General features: G+C 43.2%; 1 protein-coding gene across 2 annotated transcripts in view; it reads right to left on the bottom strand.

Moving 5' to 3' along the window:
• The window catches only part of LOC147896443 (cactus-binding carboxy-terminal, cactin), a 75,183-nt gene that overhangs the window by 38,143 nt on the left and 14,651 nt on the right, over nucleotides 1-22,389 (bottom strand). For both annotated transcript variants that reach the window (XM_087381466.1, XM_087381465.1), the window contains exons 2-3: nucleotides 3,336-3,427; nucleotides 2,675-2,774 (exon numbers count right to left, since the gene is read on the bottom strand). In XM_087381466.1, coding sequence (XP_087237592.1) covers nucleotides 2,675-2,774; nucleotides 3,336-3,427 — 192 coding nt within the window. The remainder of the gene's footprint in view (nucleotides 1-2,674; nucleotides 2,775-3,335; nucleotides 3,428-22,389) is intronic.

Raw genomic sequence — 22,389 nt, forward strand, 5'->3', positions numbered from 1 at the left:
GGGCACGCTGATCCAGATTTTGCTCTATGCAAATGACGTGGCTCTCTTGTCTTCCTCAGCAGAGGGGCTTCAAAGACACCTAGACGCACTACAGTCCTTTTGTGAGTCTCATGATTTGAAGGTCAACCTGAGTAAAACCAAGGTCATGATCTCAAATACATCTCGAGCCATCATGCGTCAAGAGCAGTTGACATTTACGGGGTCATCTGTTGAGATAGTTTCATCATACACTTACCTTGGGGTTATCTTCTCCGGACCGAGCTTCACTATGAGACCCGCGATGCAGGCACGCTTGAGTAGAGGGTATGCCTCATTGGCCAAGCTAGAGAGGTAGTGCTTCTGCTCACACTTTCAGGATTCACGCACCAAGGGGTTGCTTTTTGACTCCTTGGCTCACCCACCGGGGATGTACGGCAGCCCTTGTTGGAGACCAGACTTGTCGGATACAGAGTGGGCCCGTGTGGAGCGGCTACAGGTTCTCATGCTATCACGGATAATTCGTGGTAAGTCATCCGTTCCTCACCAGATCATTCAGGCTGAGTTTGGGTCACCCCCTTTACAGCTAGATGTTGCATTTCAGGTCATCACATATCTGTACTGAGTTAAAGAATATGGGGATTATACCTCAAGGCGTAGCAGGCTACCATGGATAGCTCTATCCTCTTCTATGGCACTTGTAGCAGGAGGAGATCAGAGGTGCTGGTATGCATGTACAGAGAGATGGTTTGAGCGACTGGGGCTCCACATGGATAGACTACCTCGCTTCTAGTATAGCATGGATGCTCCGTTCTCTCCCCTCTTATCACACGAGGTCAACCAGGTTATCCGTGAGGATCTACTACAGCTACACACTTTTCGGACCTGGTTGGAACCGAGTGAACTCCCAGTGAAGCTTAGCTTCTACAGAGATCACTTCTTACATATCACAGCGGAGGGTTTCATTGACCCACCAGGATACACACAGATTCACCTACCCCACTCGATGAGGATCTCTCTTGGGCAGTTCCGGGTCTCTTCACACAGACTTCGCATCGAGAGCGGCAGAGCAGAGCGACTACCCAAGGAGCAGCGCATATGCACACTATGTGACATACAGGAGCTTGAGACAGAGGAGCATTTCATCTTCAGGTGTCCTGTGTACTATGAGATCCGAGGACGTTTCCACTGCCTCTTCAGAGATAGTTATGGGATTTTAGCCCATTTCCTCTCCTACCCAGACCAGCGGTGTTTGGCAGGTTTCATTCATGAGGCACTTAGACACCGCGAGAGGATACTCCAAGCACGGAGACAGGAGCAGACTTCTTCCTCGGTTGATCCCTCTCAGAGCTCTATCACGGAGTTCTTTCAGCTAGATCACATGGACCCCAACGAGACGAGGCCTCGACATGACCGTGACCCGAAGCCTGTGACCCGACAGCTCAGACAGAGGGTCGACACACATAGCACACTTGGAGACATCCCCTCCTTGTTTAGAGTCGGAGCCCGACCGACGGGGGTCAGAGTAGCCCTGGTTAGACGCAGAGCTACGACCAGGAGATGTGCCAGGACCGCACCTCTGAGTGGCCGACAGCACTCTATTGCCGACTTCATGCCTCCGCTGCCTCATCCATCCTGATATCTTGTTGTTGCTGGGGATGATGATGATATTGATGATGATGCTGAGATTGATATATAGTCGACCATCGACATGACTATGTTGTACTTAGGACTTAGTACTGCCATTCTGCATTTTTGCATTTTGTGCATTTTGCATTTTGCATTGGTATGGACGCTCGTTTAGTAGCTCCACTATCACAGCTCGTTGTATCAGGATTTTCACACTCTCATAGACCCATCGGTCTTCCGAAGACTTTAATAAACTTTCTTTCTTTCTTTCTTTCTTTCTTTCTTTCTTTCTCACCCACCTGTCATCATGTTGCTCAAAAGCAATAAGAATTGTCTGATGTACATCTCCACAATGGAACTTGCCCCAAGCGATAGAAGATCATAACTAGAATGTTCTGGCTCATTCACAAGATTGTCACACAACATTCAAAGTTCCGCTCTTGTTGCCAAAAGATTGCTAAAAAAAGAGTTCGAATGGTTGTGACAGGCTGCCTAGGCTCTAATCTAATATCACTGTTTCAGAGACAGCAAGCCCTGAAAGTGTAAGATGGACATAAGAGAGAAGGAGAGGGACTCTTAATGATTGCAAAATTGCAAATATCAGACTGAAATATATTTTATTCGGCCTATGCATTCTAAAACCGTGCTCCATATGCACATCAGCCCTAAAACTTGAAATACATTTGCATTTCACATGAATAATCTACGGGGCTGTCCATGATAAGAGAGGAACCCTTTGGTTACACCTGAGAGAATTAGAAATAGGTATCCGAAGCAACATGCCATGATGAAGAATTTTAATCATTATTTGTTAAATTGGAAGGTAAATCCAAAAGTAGCTCTCTGAATATTATCATTGCAGTACCATATAACACAAATGTGTAGACAAGACTTCCAAAACATGCAAGTGACAGCACTACTCAAGCTTTTGAACTGAAAGTTCAAAAAGCTGCACCCCATTAGCCAACCCTCTGAAACATAGTATTGCAAACCTGACAAGCACATAAACACATTGTATGATTAACGCATCCAAGGATAGGAAATATAGCAAAATATGTAGGATGCATACCAAACGTTCCTTCTGGCGTTTCTTCTCAGCTTTCAATGAAACTTCTGTTGGTAACACACACTGAGAGAGGTCACGTTCAATCTTTTTTCTCCATATAAATCTGACAAGAGGAAGAAGTTCATTCAGAACAAAGTTTAACTCAAACTGTACGTATCACATAAAGCAGCACTCTGCCATCTCACTAGTCATAGTTCACCTTTCGTGGTGAATTACTTCTAAAACTGTTTCTGCTTTTCAAAGTGCCAATGACATAGTCACATGTATATACACTTTCAAAAGGCTGCATTTTATCCAACTTACAATTTGAAAAGCTGAAAAACAAAGATAAAACAGAAAAAAAAGAGCATCGCGTGAAAATTCAGCATAACCAACTTTGTGTTCTCACTGACAAGGGTATTTCTTGTGGCCATTAATGCAGACATAAACAGAAATCGCAAGTAATGATTCCACATCAACAGCGTAATGGAATACATATTTCCCAACATGACAGTTAAGGACAGCTTCATCAAGATCAATAATAACAGCAGCCACTATTCCACTCCCTGAGAGAGTGGTATCAGAAGAGAGACTGTGAAGACGGAAGGTAAAAGGATGTCAGGAGGATAAATTTCACACTCACAGACCCAACCCATACATTGGCAAAAAACGTTATGTGCCTTACTTCTCAGTCAAGTTGGAATCTCCAAACGGATTGCTGTCATTAGAATATCCACCAGGCGCTTGAGCCTTCAATTTCCTTGCAACTTTTATAGCCTGTTCCATCCAAACCAAAGCCACCATATAAGTTTAGTTTTTAAGATCAGAAACATGGAGATGCTTAGAATACTGGAAGAAAACGTATAAAGTAGGTGGTCTGTGGGTGACTATATCACGAACAGTACTTTAAAAAATAATTAACAAAGATGATATGTAACAGTACTCGTATATATGTACACTCGAACATAAGGCTGAACCTTACAAAAAAATTTTAAAAAAATGACGAATGAAACAACAATGGAAGAGACATGAAACAAAAGAAAAACAAGTAAGTATGCACAGATGTGCTTTTTCATATTTACCCAAGCCTAGCTGCCATTTCGATTCTGAAAAATGCCATAATCTCGAGTAAATCTAGTGCTTACTAAGCTATGAATCTAACCGAAGAAGAGGAGAAGACGAATTGCAAGATCAGGAGAGAGAGAGAGAGAGAGATTTAACGTCTTTGGAAGGCCTCACACGCCTCTAAGACAAAATGCAAACCAAAAAAGGGTAAACACCAACATCAGTTAAAGGCTGAGAGTCTTTTAGAAGAATTGCAAGAGAGAGAGAGAGAGAGAGAAAGAAAGAAAATTATATATTTTAACGTCCACAGAAGGCCTCGTGGGCCTATGGGACAAAATGCAAAATACACCAAAAGGCAAAAGAACTCATACAAGCCACAAAGGGCTGGATGTGCTATCCGAAGTAGGCTCAGAGCTGGAGCTGGAACTCAGAGAGAGAGAGAGAGAGAGAGATGTATTAACGTCTTCAGGAGGTCTTGCGGGCCTATGAGACAACGTACAATCAACAAAAGGAACTCATACAACCCGCTATGGACTGAGGCAAACGGCTTGCTAGGCCCTTTTTGAGTGATATACTAAGAAACTCAAAGCTAGCACTCAAAACACAAAAGCTCAGAAAACCTAAGATGACATCTATGATCTTGGTGCCATGGCAGCTCTCTGATGTGATGCAGATGTCGCATTTTTGCATCTATCGCACTGTAGTGGAGGGTGTGGTCTCCGTGACCTCTGTATCCGGTGAGCCATATCAAGAGTGATATATCTAGATAAATCCATGAGCATGCCCAAACACGTCCTCTAAAAACACAACATAGTGCAATTTCAATCTCATGATAGTCACTCATAAGGCTGAAACCATAAACTCCATCACGCATAGGGACTAACTACTATGGCATCCCACTGCTGTCTTCAGCGCCCAACAGTGGTTGTAGACCATAGTCTAACATATGCTCTCACACATACAAATCCACACACCCACACATGCTTGAGCATCCATTTATACAAAGGTCTTCATACAACGTTTCTGTTGGCACTCCGGAGGTGAAGGGCAAACTCAGCCGTGACAAAGGCTAGCATTAAAGGAGAAGGCTAATCAAAAAGTAGTCGACATTCTCTTCATTCAAGCTACAACTGCTTGTGAAGACTATACAATTTCATTTTAGTCTCTCCCAAATGAGCATCCAAGCAAACAATGCTTAGATCATGTAGCTGATAGGGCAACGCACTGCTTAAGATAGAAAGAATTTAACGCAATACCAACAGGCTGCAACATGGACGAAAACTTCACAAGGTGAAATTTGCATGTCCGCTAATACGGAAAACGCATATTCTAGATGAATGCAGGAACATGCCCAAACTCGTCCTATAAAAACACAACATCGTGCAGTTTCAATCTCATGATAGTCACTCATAAACCTAGATGAATCCAGGAACATTCCCAAACTCATCCTCTAAAAACACAACATAGTGCAGTTTCAATCTCACGATGTGCGAGATATTTTCCAGCCATGGAAGGACATCAAAGTAATGAGACACCTATGTTGGATTACTGTTTTATTGAGATGGAGGACGAGGCTACATCGGAGATTATTCCTCGTAGACCTCATGACCTGCTACGAGAGATGGATTCCTTGATGGATAAACTCTGGGCAGCTCTTCACTACTATAAAACCCCTCAGTACCAGAAATATATTGAAGAAGGCTCATGCTGTTCTAAATGTAGACAGCTTGTTTTAGAGTCTTTATACCGCTTCCGTGCTATTGAGAAGCGATGAAGAGGTTGACATCCTCAGTCTTGACCGACACCCAATAATTTTTTGATCGACCGGATCTTTTGAACCACGTTTGGTTCAAGATGTTTCCCAATTTTGTATGAATTGTAAACTGTTTTGTTATTAAATTGACCAGGTTTTGGTTAATTTGGGTTTGATTTGTAACTAGTGGCATCTATAATATGATGGTTTTTTTCAAATTATACTTTTCTTGCATATATCTTGAAGTTTTTTAGATATATGGTACATTGATGGTGCCCAAGTATTTGTTACATATTAGACCGGATTTAACAAAGGCAATTGGATTTCCCTTTCTCGAATCTTGGTGCGTAGATTCCTGTTTGGTTTCTATTTGAAGTTTTGATCTCGATGTGATTGTGAGTTATTGCGTTTCTTCGAGTCACCATTTATGAAGGTTCTTATTGATTAGACCAGGATGAGCCTTGATGGATACCTTCTTTGAATCGTGTCCAAAGGCGGGGTCATTCTGATTCTCACTCTTTTAGTCCGAGGTCATGGATAGTCAGGATTCAAGAGTTGTAAGGGATACTATCTACTGGGTTTTCTTCTTTGACCTATTAGTTGGGGTATTGTAACACAAGGGGGTGATATAATCACATTAAGAAAAGGATTGAGAACGGATTTGCCACCCTGACTCAATCTGAGATCATCCGAGTTGAAGAGGGATTGGCTACCTGATTCACTCATATTGTCCACCGAGTTTCTTTATGTGTAGTATACTGTCACAGGGGCGTGAAATTCAAAGTACTTTAATATACTACAAGACCGTGACAACTTTGGTTTTAAAAGTCCAAGCGTGGGCTTAATAATGTGTAATTAAACGCGGCATGGTGCCTAGCACATAAGCGTAATTAATCCCTAGGCCCAAAGGCATTCCAAGGAATTAAAAGAGTGGTTGTTGGGAAATGATGATGTGGCATTTTTAATGGGCCCCCTAGAGGGCCATGTACCTTCAGTGGCCCCCCTAGAGTTCCAGGTGGCTCTAGTGCCTTCTACATGCTCCTTTGCCATTCCTGGACCTTCCTGAGCCTTCTAAACGTCACATGTGTGGTTTTCTCTCTCATCTTCTCCCTTTGTTGAGATTTTGGACTGGTTTTTCAGCCTCCTTCAGCTGAATTCCGTTTTTCTTCATAACTCCTCACCCGTTTGGATTCCTCGACTTCCGTTTGGCCCGATGGCTTCCCCTCTACCTCCCCTTCGTAGTGATGCTTTTCCCTCCGTGGGTTTGGTAGAACGGGCAGAGCTGAGCACTTCTTTTGCTGGTCGAATTTGCAAAAGTGGCTTTTTCCGGACTTTTTTTCTTCTACCGCCTCCTAGGCCTCTCCTCTTGCAAAGCTACAGCTTTCTGTTGAATTTCGAGTGGTCCGACGCGCTAATTGACTGGTTTTTCTCAGTTTTGGAGGACTTTCCGGCGATGAAACTTCTCCAAAACCTTCTCAATGCATTCCTCTCTGAAGCACGCTTCTTTTGAGCCCAAGAACTCCCACTTCTTCACGACAGAAGTGCTTCTTTTCGCATTTTTCAGTGGAATTCTTGCTGGTTGGCTGTAAATGCTCTTTCTTCATGCCTTTGCACTCCTCTTTGGCTGAGAATGCAATTGGGCATTGGCTACTATGTCCTCTTGGCGATTGAGGACTTGGTTCGAGTTTTCAGGGCTTGGTGAGTTGTGATTTTGCTACTGCAATTTCTTTTTTCCATAAGCTATTGGTTGGCCTCGTGTGCCGCCTCTTTCTTGGCTCACAGGTGCCTAGGCAGTGCTACATGAGTCATTCTTTGGTTGGGTACTTTGCTGATTTTATTTTGGAGCTTTGAAAAGCTTTGTGAATGCCATCTGGAAACCACTCAAAGAGAGTGCAGCTAGGGTGTAGTGTGATTGCATCTGGACAGCCAATGGAATTGCACTCGGAAAAGAGAATGCCTTTGGGTTGAGCCTATGGGTTAAGTGCATTTATGTGATGGTGTTCTATGCTTGAAAGCCTTGTGAAGGCTTAGTGAATTGGGGCTGCGTGCTCAGTTGCAAAGAAGGTCTCCCAGATGCAACTTGTAATCATTTCACTGTGAAATATAAAGAAATACCGAAAGGGGCGCCACGGTGTTTGGGGCCAATCGGGTGCACTTGTCTATGTCTGTTGAGCAAGGACATTCTAGCCTCCATCCCTTTTTCAGTGGTTTTGTTTGTGAACAAATGGGTAAATGCCAAATGGTGATTATGCAATGGTTAATGGTTGTGATATATGCTTTGTGAGCTGTAAATAAGTGCTGAAGTGATTAAAGGTTTAGTTCCACTGCCCTCTGAGTGATTAGAGGCCGGTTTCATTGGTTCCATTGCATGGATACCACACACTCTTTCTCAAGAGGTGGGCCTCGGTAGTTTGGTGGAAGGATATCTTTGCTGCACTTTTTGACAGCTGAATATTACAACCATGAACATGGTGAGTACCCATGAGCAAGAGAGCTCCACAACTCCTCAAAGGAGAAGGCAGGAAAGCCTTAATGGTCCAGCTAGTGTATAGCTGCAGGGAGCACAACAAATGCCTTTTGAGCAGGCCACACATGAAGCTACAACTGAGCTCAACGGTGATACTAGTTCTAGCAATGAGTCAGATGATGCTACTATGTTGAATGCACAGCTTGCAAGTGCAGTGACTGCTTTGACTCAACTGGCTCAAAATTTGGCTCAGATTGTGCAAACAAATGCCAAGAAGAAGAAGAAATCAAGAAAGCACAAGCACGGAAAGAGTGAGTACACACATGCATCAACTTCTCATGGCGGACCGCACACTCATGCATCAGTTTCCCATAAGGGACAGCCAAAAATGACTCAGAAAGTGACTTCCAAGAGAGAGGAATCGCCCAAAAGAGCACTTGAGAAAGAGGTACAAAAAGTACATCCAGTGCAACAGTATGAGCAGCCAGCACAAGGCCTTGGTTTGGGTACTTCTACTCCTCAAAATAATAATGTGCAGTCCATAAATGTGGCTCAACCACCTCAACCATATTTGAGACAGCAACCTGAATATTTTGGTACAGATTCTATCTTTGATGCTATGTTGATTTCACCGCCAATTGGGCATAGAAAACAAGCCATGTATGACAATGTGGGAATGCAGCCAGGCATGCAAGCCACAGCATATGCTCCCATGCCTAATGTTCAGCCAAGCATGGCTCTCCCTAGTGAAGGGAATGCTGCAAATATACAGCCATCTTTGGGACAGCCAATATCAAATGTATATAAAGAATTTAAGGATGGTGGTTCTCATGTCAAGTTTGATACATATAATGGAGTACAGGACAGGTACAAAGCCCTCACATTCCTTCAACAGTTTGATGCTGCATTTCTTGGGGGTTTGTTTACAGAAGCATCCAAGATGAGGAAGGTTGCCACATTTTTGAAAGGCAATGCACTTAAGTGGTACACCAACCTTATGCTTCATGGAGATGCACCTGCTACTTGGCTGGAATTTAAGCAAGTGTTCTCTTCTACTTGGCTTACTCCAACTTTTGAAGTTGAAGTACTTTCACACTGGCATGACTTGTCATACAAACTTTGCAAGAATCTTGATGATTACACCAAGAGGTTTTGGGATGTTTTGCTGCCATTGAGCTCTTACAGGCATGTTTCTTTGAAAGAACAAATAGAGAGGTACTGTTGTGGATTGCCTAGTGAGCTACGTGATTATTGCATCAAAACCAAGGTGGGTTCTGTGACTCAATTAATTGAGAATGCAAGGACAGCATATGCATGGATGCAGGAGAAGAATTTGGGCTTTATGGACAGCAAGAAAGAAGATAACAAACGGGCTGCCAAACACCAGGATAAGGACATCAAATCTGAAAATAAAAATTATGGCAAACGACCATTTCAAAAGGGAGGAAAAGCCCAATTCAAAGCTGGTCAAAGGCGTGGACAGCCTAATAAACAGCCCCGTACCAAGTTATCTGATGAAGAGAAAAAGTCACTCAAGGAGCAAAACAAATGTTTTATATGCAAAGGAGAGGGACACCGCTCTTATGATTGCCCATTCAAGAAAAGAGACAGGTCAGATGATGATAAGAATGGTGATAAACAGGCTGATCGGAAGGGCAAAAAGCCTAAATATTCTGCAGGACTTCTTCCATATGTGATTGGGAGTTTGCCACATGCACATGATGAAGAGGAAATGAAAAAGACTGAGATGTGCAAAGCATGGGGAAAAATCAGAAATCAGAATTGTTTGTTTTTCTTTGATTCTGGGGCAAAGGCAAATTTCATAACTCCTGATATGGCAGGAAGGCTTGGCATCGAGCCTGAGGAAATGGGGCCATCCGGCATGTGTGATATGGCCAACCCTGAACTCAACACACCTGTCACTCCTATCATTGGCAAGTTGAGGATGCATATCCAGGGATATCAAGATGCAGAGGACTTCTACATTATGCCTTTGCCAGAGTGTGATGCTTTGCTTGGGATGCCTTGGATGTACAGGGTGGGGGCTGATGTGCAGATGAGAAACAAGAAGATTTCTTTAACTCATAGAGGCAAAAATCATGTACTTGATGTAAAGTTGAAAGGGGAGTCCATCCATGTAGTTTCAGCTTCTTGTATTTCCAATGTAATAAAGCGTCATATTTCAACGTACTTGATTTTTGTCAAAGAGGACAGCCAACTAGTTCAGGAAGACTCTACTCTTTCTGCTTTAGATAGAGAAAGGGCTGCTTTTATTTCAGATTTTCAGGATTGTTTCTCAGATGCACTTCCTCAAGAATTACCTCCCAAGAGGCCCGAGGATCATCAAATTGATATAATTCCAGGAAGCTCACCGCCTAATATACCTCCCTATCGTGTCAGTAAGGCACAACAGGAAGAGATAATGTCACAAGTGAAGGAACTCTTGGAAAAGGAATTAATACAGCCAAGTAATTCTCCTTACTGTTCCCCTGTGTTCCTTGTGCAAAAGAAGGATGGCAGTTGGAGAATGTGTATTGATTATAGGGCTTTGAATAAAGTCACAATTAAGAACCGTTTTCCAATTCCACGCATTGATGATATATTGGATCGGTTGGAAGGTTCCTCAATGTTCAGTCGTATTGACCTTAAAAGTATATACCATCAGATAAGGATACGGCCTGAAGATGTCTACAAGACTGCCTTCCGCACTTCATTTGGCTTATATGAGTTCCTTGTGATGCCTTTTGGTTTGACTAATGCACCTGCCACTTTCAATAGAATGATGGACAGAATTTTTAGAGCACACAGAAAGTTTGTGGGCACTTTCTTCGATGACATCATTGTGTTCTCTAAAAATGAGCAGGAGCACAGGAAACACCTCACTATTGTGTTTAAAGAGTTGAAAAGACACAAGCTATTAATAAACACCAAGAAAAGTGAGTTCTTTATGCATGAGATTCATTTTCTCGGTCATATAGTGTCAAAGGATGGAGTCAAGATGGATCCTGCAAAAGTTGAGGCCATAAGGAGTTGGCCAATTTTGAAAAATCTGCATGAAGTCAGAAGCTTTCTTGGGTTGTGTTCATACTATCGGAGGTTTATAAAGTACTTTGCAGAAATTGCTTCTCCCTTGCATGCTTTACAAAAGAAAGCTGTACCGTTTCGGTGGGGACCAAAGGAAAATGCAGCTTTTGAAGAGCTGAAGCAAAAATTGTGTTCTGAACCCGTTATTATCTTGCCAGATCTTGCAAAACCCTTCGCTGTAACTTGTGATGCATGTGGGAACAGCATAGGAGGCACTTTGATGCAGGATGGCAGAGTGGTTGCATATGAGAGTAGAGTTCTCAAAGATGCTGAATTGTACTTGCAGACATACGAGAAGGAAATGTTAGCAGTGATACATGCTTTGACCACATGGAAACATTACCTTCTTGGAGCTGATTTTTATGTGCAAACAGATCATCAGTCACTTAGATATTTTCTCACGCAGAGAAAATTATCTGAAAAGCACATGAGATGGGCTAACTTCCTCTCAATGTTTCATTTTCAAATTGAACATGTGCCGGGTAACAAAAATGTCGTGGCTGATGCACTTTCCAGGAAACCACAGCCTGAAGCAGTCTCCAAGAAACCCATTGTTTCGGCACTGAGCATTGCTTACAACAATGTGTTAGATGTGATGAAAGATCAGTATGTTAATGATGCTGATTTTTCAACTATTTATGAACAGCTTTCTGATGGTCAAAGGCATGATCACTATATGTTGAAAGAGGGTTTCATTTTGATGCATGGACGACTCTGTGTCACTGATCAGATGCGACAGAAAGTCATAATGGAAAGTCATGCTCCTCCATATGCAGGACATAGGGGAATTACAGCAACAATTACAGCAGTGGAGCAATACTTTTATTGGCCATCTTTGAGGAAAGATGTGGAAGAATATGTGAGAACATGCGTGGTTTGTCAGAAAGTAAAGTTTGACAGGCAGAAGGTACCTGGGTTGTTACACCCTTTGCCAATTTCGGATAGACCATGGCAAAGCATAGCTATGCATTTTGTGTTTGATCTTCCATGTACTCCTACTGGACATGATGGATTGTGGACAATAATTTGCAGGTTTAGCAAACAAGCCCACTTTGTGCCAGTAAGAAAGAAAATTACAGCAGATCAAATGGCCAAATTGTTTTTGCAGCATGTCTTCAAGTATCATGGGATGCCTGAATCCATAATCAGTGATAGAGATCCGAGGATGACCAGCCTCTTTTGGAGAGGACTATTTGAAAATATGGGCACTACGCTGAGTTTTTCATCATCTTTTCACCCTCAGTCTGATGGACAATCGGAGCAGGAAAACTCTACCATCTTGGATATGTTTAAATGCTATGTCTCAGACCACAAAAGCAAATGGGAGCATTATTTGCCTTTGCTGGAATATGCTTACAATAATACGGTGCACACATCCACAGGTAAAGCACCTTTTGAAATAGTGGAAGGTGCCAAGAAGATACCTCCCATTATGCATACAAAAGAGAAAATCTTCGAAGCTGATCGTTTTGTGGAAAGCCTAAAGAAGTCAAGACAAGCAGAAAAGAGCAGCAGATAAGCACCGCAGGGAATTGGTATTCACAGAAGGTGATTGGGTTTTGCTGCGTTTTCAGAAGGCAAGGTTGAAAAATAAGAAAGGCAAGGAAAGGTTGTACATAAAGCTGAACATGCGTTACTATGGTCCTTTCCAGGTTTCTGAAAAGATAAACGAGGTAGCTTACAGGCTGAAGTTGCTCCCGCATTGGAAGATACATAATGCCTTTCACGTGAGTTTATTAAAGCAATATCATGGAGATATTCCCGAGGATGTACCTGATGAGGTGCAGCCTGAAGTGGAAGAACAGGATGAACTTCTGGTCCCAGAGCAAATTCTGGCACACAGAGATAAAAAGCTCAAGGGTAAAGTTATCCGTCGCTACTTGGTAAAATTTCAAAATTACCCATCACTTGATGCGAAATGGATGGAGGAAGGTGAACTGGCAGATTCACCTGGGATATTGCAGCTTTACCTTGATGCTTTCCAATTAGAGCCGACTGTGGTCCGGGCTCCTACAGGTAGTTCAGCAGAGCGAGCGTCTGGAGCATTACCTGATGTTCGAGAGGGGGGTAGCACCTCCACTCCCTCAGTACAGACGGGCTCACTGTGATTTCATGAGGTCGCTTGATGACACTGTATGTTTCATCCGAGATACTAAGCTGACAGTATTTCTGCTGTGAGACTTCATGATATTGATGCATCTTGACTATTGATCGCTTAGGATCACATAGATTTTAAGCAATATATATGGATGGATGCATGCCTCTCCTAGCCATATTTTCATTGTCTCTGTATACTATAGCTGCGGCTTTCTTGTATACTCTTTTATGCTATATTTCATGCTCGCTCCTGTGTTTTGGGGCAGCAAACTGTTGTTTGCTGTTTCAAGAGAGGAGTATGTCACGGGGGCGTGAAATTCATAGTACTTTAATGTACTACAAGACCGTGATAAAAGTCCAAGCGTGGGCTTAATAATGTGTAATTAAACGCGGCATGGTGCCTAGCACATAAGCGTAATTAATCCCTAGGCCCAAAGGCATTCCAAGGACTTAAAAGAGTGGTTGTTGGGAAATGATGATGTGGCATTTTCAATGGGCCCCCTAGAGGGCCATGTACCTTCAGTGGCCCCCCTAGAGTTCCAGGTGGCTCTAGTGCCTTCTACATGCTCCTTTGCCATTCCTGGACCTTCCTAGGCCTTCTAAACTTCACATGTGTGGTTTTCTCTCTCATCTTCTCCCTTTGTTGAGATTTTGGACTGGTTTTTCAGCCTCCTTCAGCTGAATTCCGTTTTTCTTCATAACTCCTCACCCGTTTGGATTCCTCGACTTCTGTTTGGCCCGATGGCTTCCCCTCTGCCTCCCCTTCGTAGTGATATGCTTTTCCCTCCGTGCGTTTGGTAGAACGGGCAGAGCTGAGCATTTCTTTTGCTGGTCGAATTTGCAAAAGTGGCTTTTTCTGGACCTTTTTTCTTCTACCGCCTCCTGGGCCTCTCCTCTTGCAAAGCTACAGCTTTCTGTTGAATTTCGAGTGGTCCGAAGCGCTGGTTGACTGGTTTTTCTCAGTTTTGGAGGACTTTCCGGCGATGAAACTTCTCCAAAACGTTCTCAATGCATTCCTCTCTGAAGCACGCTTCTTTTGAGCCCAAGAACTCCCACTTCTTCGCCACAGAAGTGCTTCTTTTCGCATTTTTCAGTGGAATTCTTGCTGGTTGGCTCTTGTAAATGCTCTTTCTTCATGCCTTTGCACTCCTCTTTGGCTGAGAATGCAATTGGGCATTGGCTGAGATGCAACTTGTAATCATTTCACTGTGAAATATAAAGAAATACCGAAAGGGGCGCCACGGTGTTTGGGGCCAATCGGGTGCACTTGTCTATGTCTGTTGAGCAGGGGCATTCTAGCCTCCATCCCTTTTTCAGTGGTTTTGTTTGTGAACAAATGGGTAAATGCCAAATGGTGATTATGCAATGGTTAATGGTTGTGATATATGCTTTGTGAGCTGTAAATAAGTGCTGAAGTGATTAAAGGTTTAGTTCCACTACCCTCTGAGTGATTAGAGGCCGGTTTCATATACTTTGGTGGTATGGGACACTAAGGTATGTTACATTTAAGATTCTCTGATGTGGTGGTATAATCCAGCGTGAAATAATACCCAAGGACCTCTAGGGTGAAGTACAAGTAGGCTGAATTGATTTGGGAGCAACCTGATTAGATTTTTTTTTTACGAGGGCTGACTAAGATTCTTTACCCTGAGAGAAGCCATGTATTTTTTGGGTTCAACCCTGGAGCTCCATAGTCTAGAATCAATCTCAGGGAGGGTTACCACATATCTTCTGATGATGGTATGTCGGTGCCTTGTTTGGAACTTGATGTTCCTAGATAAGAGATCCTAAGAACTCGATGATCCTGTGATCAAAGCGGTTTATTGTGCACAAGTTTATACAGGATATTCGATAGTGGATCTTGTTTTAAGAGATTTCGGATTGTATATTTCCGAAATCTTGTTTTAAGAGATTTCGGATTGTATATTTCGGATTGTATATTCGATAGTGGATCTTGTTTTAAGAGATTTCGGATTGTATATTTCCGTAGTCTTTGGATCACATAGGATGCTATTCCTATGATGGTTGACTATATTCATGTCTAGAATAGTACCATTGATTGGATATAGCCAACTGAATTTTTACTGATTATCCTCATGTAGGGGCATTTCGAGGATAGATCAAGGGGACCATATCTTTGGTCGGGATTTTGCCCATTGATACTTCCATAGAGATTCTTCCATTATGAGTTATGAACGGATACCTAATTGTTCTGCGATGGAAAGTCTGTCGTGTATTTCAACCCAAGAATTTGAATTACAAGGGTATTCTGTTGAGGGATTTCCTAAATACTAAGTAATTCAGGACATTAGGATTGATAGAAATTGCAACCCAAAAATTGACCTCAAGGGGTTCAATTGATGGGGTTGTTCGAACAATGATTCCTCGATCTCAACCTAAGATTTTGAGTTCAAGGATACTCAATAGACAAGGTTGATAGAATCATTTACCTACAGGTACAGAGTTTACCATGCTGATGTACGGAGATGTCAACGGAACTAACTCTGTGGATTCAGGCGTTACTTGATTTCTGGAGGAGGATACTGGATGATACGTAACCTTGTTTGAATTGAGAGATTTACTTTCCTTGGGTTGGTTATCAAAGCTTGTGGCTTTGGCCTTAGATTCTCTTTGATTTGAATCTCATGGAAAGTATAGCACACTCAAACAGATAGTCACAGTATAGTTATTGGCATTGACTCATCTTCACAGAGAGTTTTCGGGCTTTCTAGTGAACTCAAGAGTGAGTTCTTAGAGGAAGGGGAGTATGTCATGTGCATGGTGTACCTAGGGTTGGATATCAAGTTAACGTGGGTTACGGGATAGCATATGGATGGCTATTTTTAGCCGAGATCGCTATATATAGAGATTGATTCATATATAGTGCTCGCTTTATATCGAGGGAGCTATTCATAGCATTGTGCTCTCTATAGCGGGTTTCCTTCTATATAGAGGGAGGGCCAGTGCTATTGTGTAGATCAGTTGAGCGCTCCTCAACTGATGGATGGGGCTTGGACCCAGGCCGGGACTCTGGCCATCTACATGGCGGATCATAGGTGGTGTATCAAAGGTCCTCTGGACGGGCTCAGGTGGTATGGGACGCCTAGGTTAGATACGGGCCTATGGATGAGTCGAGCTGTAGCCCACGTGCTTGGGGGTGTTCGGGAGGATCGAGGCACCTGCGCTATGATTCTGGTTGTATCGAGGACGAGATTCTAGGTCAGTAATAGGGTTTGATCCTGCGAGGTCGTGTCACATACCCACTGAAGTCATTAGCGCCCAACAGTGGGTGTACGCCATAGTATAAAAATATGCTCTCACACATACAAATCCACACACTCACATACTTGAACATCCTTTTATACAAAATCTTTGTACTGAGTTTCTGTCGGCACTCCGGAGGTGAAGGGCAAACTCAGCCATGATGAAGGCTAGCACTAAAGGAGAAGGCTAATCAAAAAGTAGTCCAAAATCTCTTCATTGAAGCTACAACTACTTGTGAAGTCTAAACGATTTTATTTTAGTCTCTCCAAAATGAGCATCTAAATCTAGCTAGGCCTGGCAGTGGAGCAACGCATGACAATGTTGCAAACATCTTCACCAAAGCACTTCCACGTGAGAAGTTTGAAACATTTCGTAGTGCCCTAAACTTATCTCCTTTTGGTGATTGATCACTACCTTGTACACCACATTGGCACTGCAGGGGGGTGTTAGAATTATTATCATATTCTAGCCAGTGGCCAATGTATCGTAATAAGTAGGTTAGGGGCACTTTTTCCTCTATGAGGTTTTTCCCCCTAACCACAGTCTAATCCCTAACTACGGTTAGTGGATAAGATAGGGTTTTGTCACTTAGACAAAACCCCTCACTTCTTTTTTGTACTCACTTCATTTCAGCCCACTATTCAGTACACTTACGTTCAGCTCGCTCTCTCTCTCACTCTTGCTCTCCTTTTGTTCACACAAGAATGATCTCCAACGTGAGCATATGTCTCCTTCTCTTATGCTTATGCTTATGCATAAGACTCCTCTTATGCATAACCATAAGCATGAGCATAAGAGAAGAAGACATATGCTCATGCTTATGCTTATGCATGAGCATAAGAGAAGTAGACATATGCTTATGTCTCCTCTTTACTTTCCCTCTTCTTCTCTCTTTCTTTCCCTAGCACTTCTGCTCCATGACGACCTGAAGAGCGGCTTGTTCCAGCCCATTTCTGAGCCCAAAACCCTAAATTGCGCTTTTCAAGAATTTTGCCTCATTTTGGGTGAATTTGTTGGGGCTTTTATGGTCTGAAGCTTCCCTAATATTGCTAGAACACTATGCTCTAGGAAATTTTGAAAAGCCCCAATTTTCTGCAAACCCTAATTTGGCAGCAACCCTAACCCAAAAATTTAGGGCTTTTCTGTCCTGTGTCTTCCTTTGGCATAATTAAAGCTTCTACCATGTAAAATTTGGGCCTTTTTTTGCAAAATTTGAGTAAACATTGTAAGGGATTTAGACACTGGCTGTAATAACAGCTAAGACCTTCCCACCAATGGATAGCATAAAAAACTCCTCGTTCCTCGAGAAATTCTTAGGGAGCAATTTCCCAACTTGGCAGACAAAACTCAGGCTTCTTCTTATGCGAGAAGGCATATGGAATATCACCAATGGCAAGGAGCCAAAACCCCAAAGTGATGATGCTAGAATCAGTTGGTGGGAGAACCAAAATGATAAAGCAATGGCTATCATTGGCCTAGCTTTAGCTGACAACCTTATCCACCATGTGAATTTTGATAAGACTGCAAATGACGTTTGGGAAAAATTAGAGAATTTGTTTGGAAATAAGATCAATAATTCCAAAGTATTTCTCAAACAAAAACTCTTTAATCTCAAGATGAAGGAAACTGAAACCCTCAATCAACACTTGAGCAATCTTGGGTCAATTCTCCAACAATTATCCGAGCCATTGTTGAAGATGATGATCAAGTTGCAGTACTTCTCTCACGACAATGAGATCCTTGCTGTCCTAAGAGTCAGCCGCAATATGAGCTTTAAGGATATGGTAGCTCATCTCATTGATGAGGACCCTAGGCTTACAGAGAAAGCAGAATCTTCCTTTGAATCTGGCAAAGCATTCTTTCTCAAGAATATATGTAATTATTGTCAGAAGCTTGGCCATCCAGAGGATCGTTGCTTCAAGAAGATGGCAAAGGTACAAGCCAAAGAACATGCCAATCTGGTTGCGGAGCAGAGTGAGGACGAAGACGATGAAGCTACACCTTCTCGACCTGAGGAACAAGCCTGCACTGCTGCTGTTTTTGGTCTATCCCTCCATGAGGTGATAGATGAAGAGTGGGCTTTCTAAAGTCATGTGTGTTAGGTACTCTACCTTGGGTAGTCCCCCTAAAATGATGTAATAATTTGTCATTTTGTGTGCCTTGTCCTATAAAAGGCTCCACTTATTTCCATGTACCCAGTTAGGAGATAGGGGGGTTGTTATGTCTTTCCTTTATCAAGCCTGGCCGAGTTCCAGGATGTTGGTGTACTCCCTAGACCTATGAGTTGGTCATGCATCCATGCTCAGATTTGAGTCTCTGATCACGTTGACACCTAACCCATGAGAGTGCTTGGTTCAACCTCTAAATTATCCTCAGCTGTTAGCCTCTGAGATTGTCTGGGATGCACAATCTGGATGATGTCATAGTTTCTCACCCTAGCTCCGAAGGGGGGTTTGTTGGAATCGGAGTCCTAGTGTGTGTGGTCCTAGAGTCCTAGGAGGGTCCTACACTTGTGTGAGTGTGAAGAGTCTTGAGGCAACTTGTGCCACCTCATGTGGTAGGTGTGATTCCCCTAGATTATAGGATCTAGATTCTCTTGTGTGTGACCTCATCTATGAGGTGTCAGTGTGGGAAGATAAGGCTTGCCCAGCCTATAAAAGAGGCTATTGTAGGAAAAAGCAAGAACTAGAAACTAGAAAACTAGAATAAGAACAAGATTGAAAGACAAAGAGTTACCTTGTAGATGAGTGTAGACAAGACACAAGCTAGATAGATTGCAATGATGTGACCCATGAATATATGGGCCAAAGTACAAGACATAAAGCAAGAGTGCTTATGGGATAATTGTAGAGGTGCCACATGGCACACACTCAAGACACAAAGACTAGACTAGACTAGACAAATGTAGACTAGGGAAATAGTACACTTAGTGTGCACTTATCTCCAACACCCTCCTTAAGTGGACACTAGGAGGAAGACAGAAAGACAAGACTAGAAGACAGACATAAAGATTGATAGACTGAGAGACAAGATAGAAGACATGACAGACAAAGATCCTGAGACACCCCTCCTCCAGTGATATCCTCATATGGGTCCACAAGGGTAGGGACAAGATGGATCTAAAACAAAACACAGTCAGATTGATAAACAAATAGACAGACAGACAAGACTAGATAGACAGAAGACTGACTGTAGACAAACAGATAGACCTTGGAGATATTCCCTCCTCAGGTCCAAAAGCAGAATGAGTAAGACACTAGAACCCCTTGACCTACATCATCGGTGGTCAAAGTGGTAGACAAGAAATATGAAGTAATCAGAAAGCCCACTTCTCATCATGTGAGGAATGAACAGCAAGATCTGCTCATGGAGATGTTGCAGCAACATGGGCTGAGGTAGATGCAGGGGCTAATGTAGAGGGTTTGGAGTAGCAGTCGTTCTCCCACTGATTATCACGGCCACAAATGGTGCATGGATGAGCCTTGAAACATTCCTTCTCCATATGATTACTTTTGCCACAATAGGTGCAAGGCTTTCTTACCTTAGAACTTCCTTTCTTTGCTAAAAATGCAGTGTCAGTTACCTTTCGTTGTTGAGTTCTTTCTTCCTCTTGGAGAGCATTGATGATAACTTCAAGAGTAGGATTATTGTGATACTTGAAGGTAGTGACAAGAGTAGCATAGGTGTCAGGTAAGCTTTTGACAAGCACAGCAATAGCAATATCTTCGGAGATGGAGGACTTCACTGATGCAAGCTGAACCATAAGACTGCGAAGATAATTGACATGAGAGGCTATAGTAGCTCCTTCCTGCATATGTAGATCAAAGAATGAGATCATAAGTGCAATCTTAGAGTTTTTGGATCGGGGTCCAAAAAGGGTATCCAAGGTGATCCATGCTTGAGAAGCAGACTGTATGTCGGAGATGTGATGAATGTAATCATCTCCAAGACCGAGCAAAATGATAGCATAGGCTTTGTCATTCTTGGCAGTAACAACTTGCTCAATGTTGGAATCTTCGGGAGCAGCACGGTGAACAACGTCCCAAAGATCTTCTTTCATAAGATGGCACTTGATTTTGATTTGCCAAGTATGAAAGTTGGACCCATTGAATTTGTCAATAGACATGAGAGAATGAGTAGAAGAGGCCATGTGGGAAGGTCTTACCTCTTGCTAAGATGCAAGGGCAGTGTCTATTCCCTTACAATATTGCAAAAATGAATGAAAGAAGAGATCCAAGAAGCCGGCTCGCTCACCACTTGTCAAGGCCATAGCATGTGACAGCCCATCGAAGCATGAGGAACCAGCAAAAAAGATTGCTCAGCAAACTGAAAGAGGCAATGCACAGTACCTTAATCCCAGGCAGAGACAGAGGCGCAGAAAGGGGCGCGGTCCAAGAGGTGCAGGCAGCGCGAGCTCCAAAGCAATGCCGTAGGGAGGACGTGGGCAGCTCTCAGGCGATCTCCGTGGTTCGCAGCAACAAGACCTTGAGCTTAAGCATCAAGGGAGAAGATGGCGCAGATCACGAACAGCAGCTGGAGAGGTGCGGCCTGTTGAAAGAGGTGAGCGTGCAGATCTGGCAGAGAGCGAAACTGCGCAGCAATGGTGCGCAGATCTGGCAGAGATGGCGCATTGAGCGCAGCAGATCTGGCAGCGCAATGGCGTGCAGATCTGGCGCGCAGATCTGGCAAAGAGATGGCGGGGCAGAAAGAGGCGGGCAGATCTGCAACGGCAACCTGAACAGGAACGGCAGCAGCAACGTGGAGAAGACGGGCAGAAGATGGAGATGGCGGCGCAGAGAGTGGCCGGGCAGACAGAAGCAGCCCGTTTCAAAGATGATGGCGACCAGCTGAGCGGGGCAGAAATCTGAGAAGAGGCGGCTATGGCTATAGCAGACTGAGGGGAGAGAAGAGGGATCTACATGGCTCTGATACCATGTAGGAAAAAGCAAGAACTAGAAACTAGAAAACTAGAATAAGAACAAGATTGAAAGACAAAGAGTTACCTTGTAGATGAGTGTAGACAAGACACAAGCTAGATAGATTGCAATGATGTGATCCACGAATATATGGGCCAAAGTACAAGACATAAAGCAAGAGTGCTTATGGGATAATTGTAGAGGTGCCACATGGCACACACTCAAGACACAAAGACTAGACTAGACTAGACTAGACTAGACTAATGTAGACTAGGAAAATAGTACACTTAGTGTGCACTTATCTCCAACAGCTATGTACTTGCTGTGATAACACAATCTATCAACATCAGTTCGTGCCTCAGATCTTGTCTCTCACCCTCTCTCCATTTTTAACAGTCCCGCCCTGGAAAGGAGCAATTTACACAGTTACCAAGGCATTTAGCCAAGGCTAGGGGAAGGTTAGAAGACTGGCTTGCTTTACCTAACCCAAACACAGCCCTTATCAAGACCTAACCAGCCTAGGCCTGTAAGCAGCCCTTTATCTAGCAAATGAACCTGACAATGTGCCATGTTAAAGTCCACAAACTACTATAGATATACATTGATACTACAGGTATCTCACGCAGGCACACCCACACAAAAGCTCTCACTCCCTAATGTACAAACAAAAGATGACCAGACTTTTAGCAAGGGGAGTTCACTTTAGAGGCTTTCGACGCAACCTGTCAAAAAGAAGGGATCAAGAGATTGTTGGCTATTGCACATACATGCTAGCAAAATGGGATAGCAAACTGGGGGCAATAAAATACTTTAGTAGGTCCGTATATATAGGTCGGGCAGGTTCTGGACAGGATCGGCCTGTCTGGAGACCTAATCGGTAACCCTCCCCACTGTCTATAAATAGGCGCCTACTCAGCACCCTTCCCAACAGCCACTGAAGCCCCTCAAGGCCCTTCAGACTGAAAGAGTGTGACCACAGTTTCTCTTCTATATCTCTCAACATAAGCAATCTCCCTTGATTGCTATATTGCCTAGAACCTTTTCGCTGCATGTGTTCAGCTCATTCCCCTACTCAATTGGCAAACAGTATACT

Source organism: Dipteris shenzhenensis, chromosome 11 (genome assembly GCF_047967505.1).
Source record: "Dipteris shenzhenensis isolate YYH24624 ecotype China chromosome 11, Dip_SZ_1.0, whole genome shotgun sequence".
Taxonomy (NCBI): Eukaryota; Viridiplantae; Streptophyta; class Polypodiopsida; order Gleicheniales; family Dipteridaceae; genus Dipteris; species Dipteris shenzhenensis.